The 6,503-nt window shown below is 34.6% G+C and overlaps 1 protein-coding gene across 1 annotated transcript; it reads left to right on the top strand.

The window, feature by feature from the left end:
- The first annotated feature begins 313 nt into the window (after window positions 1-313).
- LOC142634640 (transcription factor MYB92-like) lies at window positions 314-1,755 on the top strand. The gene is made up of 3 exons (XM_075808932.1): window positions 314-446; window positions 592-721; window positions 1,014-1,755. Exons 1-3 carry the CDS (start codon window positions 314-316, stop codon window positions 1,753-1,755), a joined length of 1,005 nt encoding a protein of 334 aa, XP_075665047.1.
- The last annotated feature ends 4,748 nt before the right edge of the window (window positions 1,756-6,503 follow it).

Raw genomic sequence — 6,503 nt, 5'->3', positions numbered from 1 at the left:
TATCTCACACACATGAATGGACCCACCAGCTTGCATATCACGTGAATGAACAAAAGAAGGATCCATTGTAAAACCCTAACTGTACCAGCTCTTACGTTAAATTCATAACCTCAGTGTACTCAGAAATCACACTTCTAGATTTCCCATTTCTCTGTTCTCTTCTTTTGACGGTATTGACTTCTGACAGCTAGGGCTAGACCTAGTTCTGCCTTTCTTTTCTCTTTCTCTCTCTGAACTATTTCATCTTTTTATACTTATTCCCCAATACTTATTATTGATCTGTCTTTGGCGATTACTGCTTTTAGAGAGAAAGATGAGACATCACTCATGCTGTAACAAGCAGAAGGTGAAGAGAGGACTATGGTCACCGGAGGAAGATGAGAAGCTCTTAAACTACATTTCAACCTATGGCCATGGTTGCTGGACATCTGTCCCAAAATTTGCTGGTAACATTATCGATCACTGCTCCCCCCCTCTCTCTCTCAATGCATTGGCTATATAGCTTTCATAGATTCCTAGTACTGTTTGTCAAATTTTCTTTGTTCTTGTTCATTTTTTTTTCGATCTTCTTGTACGGTTTCTATGAAGCAGGCCTGCAGAGATGCGGAAAGAGCTGCAGATTAAGATGGACAAATTATCTCAGACCTGGCCTAAAACGTGGGAGCTTCTCTACCCAAGAAGCAGCCCTCATCATTGAACTCCATGGCATTCTAGGAAACAAGTACCTCCTTTTTCTTTTCCAAAAATGCTTAAATTATTACCAATTTTATTATAAAAATCTTTACAAAGATGTAACAATAAATATCATTAGTAACACATGGACAACATAATAAATAAATATTTATTTACTTTTTTATATTATATTTAACATATAATACCTCAACTTGTAAATCTAATCTAATATGATTTTTATGTCCCATCTTCTTCTTATATATTGTTAACTTTATCGTAACCTTCATCATGAATATCATTCCTTTTTCATGCAAGAGGGAACTTTTTCTTTTTTCTAACAGGTGGTCTCAGATAGCCAAGCAACTACCAGGAAGAACAGATAATGAGATTAAGAACTTTTGGCATTCAAGCATGAAGAAAAAGCTGATTTCTCACGATGTTCCTGCCATAGCCACCTTTCCTGATATGCACTGTAATGGCAACTCTGAGGAAGGTTTTTCCTCTCTAATTGCAAACCCTAAGTGGATCCGAAGCTCTCAACAAGACCAGCTATACCTTCCTACTCCAACCCCAATGTTGCAAGGCTTTGCTCATGTTGATCTTAAATTAGAGCAAACCAATTATGTTGCCAATTTAGTTCACTTTCCACCCGTAATAGCACCACCATCGTATTCTTCATCTTATGACCCACTATGGTCATTAGGCTATCAACCACATGAACAATTTGATCCCAATCAAGAAGATCAAAATTTCAGCACTAGTGGAATAACACATTATATTGGTGATAAACTTATTGGTCCAGGTATGACAGCACCACATTATGATAAGGATCCATTAACAGTGCCCAAGATTCCAAAACCTTGTGAGACTATTAGTGGTAATTATTGTGGCATGCCTTATTCGTGTGTTTCGCAAGAACTTGACCCACTTGCTAGAATCCCATATTTTCCAGCTGCTTTTAATTATCCTTATGATCCACACGTGCCTAACAATCGTATGCAGAACATGGATTCCATGCCATCATCATTATCAATCGGGCAATTTGTCACAAACCCTAATGATCCTTCAAGCTGGGGGACTTAGAGATGGTACTCTATTGGAGTTAGGCTCTGTCTATCGATTAATGGGCCTATAATTGATAAGATTTATTTATTTTTATGGGCACAATAAATAAGTGAAACTTCTTTGGGAATCCTAAATGTTTCTTGTTAAAGTGAGCAAGTCTGCTGAAGTTCTAATAATATTCTTCTCAAAAACAAAAAAAAAATTTCTAATAATATATGTAGCTTGTTCAAATGTGTCAACTTAATGTTTGTAAATAAATAAATAAAAGATTTTGTTAACTTAATTAATATATTGTATGAGTTCCTAGTTCTTAGTGCCTAGCAAAGTACTACTCTATATTTGTATCGTTTCATCTCAAAATAATTGAGAGTCTGTAATGATTGTAAGTGATACATACTTTAATAAAATAAAAAATGTAATATTTTGTTTTTTGTAGATGATTCATGTTTCAATAAATGGGTTTGAACTTAAGAAAATTTAAATGGGGGAGAGGAAGCCATTGTATGTTTTAGTAAAATACTTTATCGATTTTTAAAGATTAAACATCTTACATCTTTTTATAAAAAAATTTATGATCAATGAAAAATATCTTACAAGTCTAACCACATTTTACATGCAAATAAACACCTAAAACTAAGAAAACATTTTACAAATACTATTTTACTTCAAAATAAATAAAGCGTTAATTAGTACCTAGTTTCATCATTATTTTCCAATTTCAAGTGAGGCCTCCCCCTCTTTCTTTCTTTTTCCTAAAATTGGTAGGTGAGAACAACACACAAGCAAGATGTAAAACAAGCAAATTTGAAAATGAAACCAGCATTGCATCGAACAGCCACTGAGCAAATTAAGGAGTGAGGTGGCGCCGGTGCCCCATTGCATAGAGCCTTTGCATAGCCATTGGTGATGGTGGTGGTGAAAGGTGGAGATTTTTTCACGTAGGAGCTGGAATGGCTATGGAGGTTTGATTCAGAGAGAGAGAGAGAGAGAGAGAGAGAGAGAGAGAGAGAGAGAGAGAGAGAGAGAGAGAGAGAGAGAGAGAGAGAGAGAGAGAGAGAGAGAGAGAGGGGTACGAATTTAAAATTGGCTGAAATTGATTGATCAACAATTTCTCAATTACTGTATTGAAACATTATTCATTTATAACTTTTTGGGACAAAATATTGAGGCTGATACATGAAATTTTTGGGGGAGTTTAGCTACTTTTTGACTACATGTGGTTTTAACTACTCAATTGAGAATGCTCTAACTCATAGATCGGATTGGGTTGAATCATCAAGTTGGGGAAATTTTGTGAGGCCTAATAAAAAAAATGGAGTTCATTCAATTATTCAAGCTCCTTATTCAATAAATGATTATAATTTACCCAATGGAAGTGACCTGATAGCATAATGATATCAACACTCTCTATGATGCCATATGTCTAGAATTCGAAACCTCCTTCCCAATTTACCTAGCAAAAAAAAAATTACAATTTTCACAAAGGAGTCTAATACCCCAACTTCATAAAAATTTAAGTCTCAATATACAAAAATAAATCAAACTAACAAATTCAAATTACATGTATTTTTTAAAAATTTTATAGCTTGGGTTGGGTCGGGTTTTTGGGTTGAAAATCTTGCCAACACACACTCTACCCAACTCAATCTCGGTGGAGGAGGAATCCATCGACTCTTAAAAAATTTGGGTCGAATTTGGTGGATTGAATGCACATCCCTACCTTTTAAGAATTTTTCTATATAGACTATATATGACACTATTATGAGCCTTGTTTGCTTATATGTCTTGATTTTCTATATAGCTTTATAGGGCATATTAATCTTAATAATCCATAGCTTTTGTAATTAATTGTGACTTTAAGAAAACAAATTAACCTGACTGAGAAATGTATGAAATGAATAAAACCTCTTCAATTTTTTACCGAAGTGTTGAGAATTTTCAAATGTAATGTGCAAGGAACACGAACAGTAAAGAATTTCAAGATTTGAAGAGCTAAAAACGACTACTGATATTGATTCATGTCAACAAATCCTCTCACAAATTAGGTCCCAAGTACATGGAGTCTTTTTCCTTATTTAAAATTTACACTTCAGTTCATGCATCCAATCAGTAAGGATACTTACTGGAGATCCCCCCCCCCCCCCCTAATTATCTAAATCTGACTTATTATTGGATCATTCTGAAAGCTTAGATTTGCGTGAAAACACAAGAGCTTGTTCAGACCTCCAATTAAAAATATGATTAGATTGTTTTTATTCTAACTTAAGCTAAGCCATATTCATCAATTATCAACAATAAAAGAAAAGCTTAAAGAGTAGGGAAGAGAGATGCAAACACAAGATAATATCGAGCCATGTTATCAAAGAGAAAATCGAAGAACTCGGCGAAAAACCTTTCCACGACCCTCCAAGTCGAAATTGATCCACTAGAGAATAAAGTTGGAGTACATGAATAACAAAAGTCCCTCCAAGTCTAATCTACCCCATGTACTTGAGCGCTCCAAACTCCTGCTACCAACTGGCTTCTCAGAACTTTGTCTTCTCTAATTTTCCAGATCCCGCAATTCAGCCCGATTGCATCCGCCAATGAATGACTCATTTCAATGCTTCCCAACAGCTCCAAAATCTCACTTGACACTCAGAATGGGTGTGGTAAATGTTTAGGTTATCAACCTCTCAAGGATATGGAGAGATAGGAGTTGAGGAAAACCACAAGGAAATGTGCAGATGATTGTAAGTATAACAATCTCTAACTCTCAAGTGTATTTTCTAGGGTTTTTTCTCTAAAAAGCACTATCTACAATTTGTGAGTAATAAGGGTATATATAGTGTAGATAAAGACTTGGTAAAGCAAAACACAACTTTTTGCCAAACAGAGAGTTTCGTGAGTATTTCGTAGGATGGCTTTTCCCGCGAGACACTCGAGAAAACCTCCAAGCTGGTATGACTCTTCATCTTCCAATCATGTGCTTTACACGTGACTCTTTCGCGGATAAGCTTCTAGCGAGGTACTCACGAAATCTACTTGTTCATCTTTTTAGGCTTGAGTCTTCATACTCTCTCACACTTATCCTTTACAATTAAAAACTCACATAAATACATAAAAATATGATTGAAGAAATTACAATCAAATTTGGCAAGAAATTAAAGCCAACATAAAATAGTTGTAAATTACAAATTTACACATTCATGTGGGAAAAAGTGGGAAAAATTTTTATAAGTAATTCAATAGGCAAGCACCGAGTAAACAACACCCCAAAAAATTATTCAATGGATTTGTTAAAAAATGTAATACCTCCTAATCAGATACATGCTGACATGCAGGAGAAAGCAATAAAAAAGTAGATCAATAGAGGAAGCTTAACTTCAAAAATTAGAACTTCTCTAAATTAGGATAAGGTCAATTGGTGCCATGAATGTCATACTTATCCTTGGATGACAATTTGGAAAAAAAAAAAAAAAAACTGGAAAAATATCTTGTTTAGCTTGATTGAGTTTTTCCTTCTCCCAATCATTTATTCTTTCTTGTTGAATTTTCTGTTTTTAATTATAGTATTCCATTTTACTTTCCAGAGTTACACCTCAATTCTCTATCTAAGGCTTCCTCCTAGCTTTCGAATGATTCTCCATGGGAAAGATGTGGAGCACCACAATATAGAGAATGACATGATGATGTCTCAGGAGGTTACATACTGACCACATCCTAGTGGTGATGGGGTCCCAAAGGATACAAATGTAATACACAAAAAATAATAATTTTGATTTGATATTCTGTCTGCTGTAGTACATTAATTTTGATTGTATGCAATTATTTTCATTAGATGATTGCTGTTGTAACTATCGGATTTGTTAAGGATGCGAAATATCATATTGATGTTCAAGGATTCAATGTTTATCACAAGAATCTGCTTATTAAGGTATGATTTGCTATAATTACAATATTTAATTATATTGTTCTTTGGCTCCCACTCTCCACCCCTCCCCCCCACCCCTTCTTTTTTCCTTCTCTTTCTTTATGTTCTTTAAGTTTTGAGATTCTCACACAAACTTGTTCCTTGCATTTGGTATAATGTCTTCCAAACCAAGTCTGTTTTTAACAAACAAAACCTTGTTGCTGTTCTTAAGTTGTTTTTTTTTTTTTTTTTGGTTTTTAAATATGTACTATCGGTTCTGTTATGTATGAGAAAACCATTTGAGATGTGTTAATGACTGAAATATTAGAAAATTGAGGAAGGGGTGTGGAACACAAATAGGAACTTTTTGAAATGTTTGATATATTAACCTTGTGGTAATTTCTTGAAACAGTATTATTGACCTTCTCCTTTGCGAGTTTGCGTTACTGCTTATTCGATTATTTTACGTTTCATCAAGTTTTCTACTTTTTGGTTTTTCTTTTGGCTTCTGTATTCTTGGAGTTTCTGTATCTTACATGAGTCTGTTTGAGGCATGATAGTCGTTTCATTGTCTGAAATTCAAAATGAGGTTCTTCTTGAAATCATTTTTAAATAAGGTTTGTTTAAATGTCAGCCATTCCGGTGGCTTTGGAATGCTGCAGGAAGTGATGGTCGTGGAGTTATAGGTATTGTTTTTGCTTTGAAGTTTTAGATTTTCTACTGGTAAGTTGACTCAAGCTTACTTCAAATGCACTTCATGTTGAGTTATATTACCCCACAATCAGCTCAATCTAGTAGTGATCACTGATCACAAAGGTATGAAGATCAACTCAAGCTAGTCACTTGTGGGGTGTGTTTGAATTGGATTAATCTG

This window comes from Castanea sativa, chromosome 5, assembly GCF_040712315.1.
Source record: "Castanea sativa cultivar Marrone di Chiusa Pesio chromosome 5, ASM4071231v1".
Lineage (NCBI taxonomy): Eukaryota > Viridiplantae > Streptophyta > Magnoliopsida > Fagales > Fagaceae > Castanea > Castanea sativa.
This window is presented reverse-complemented; position numbering and strand designations above follow the sequence as displayed.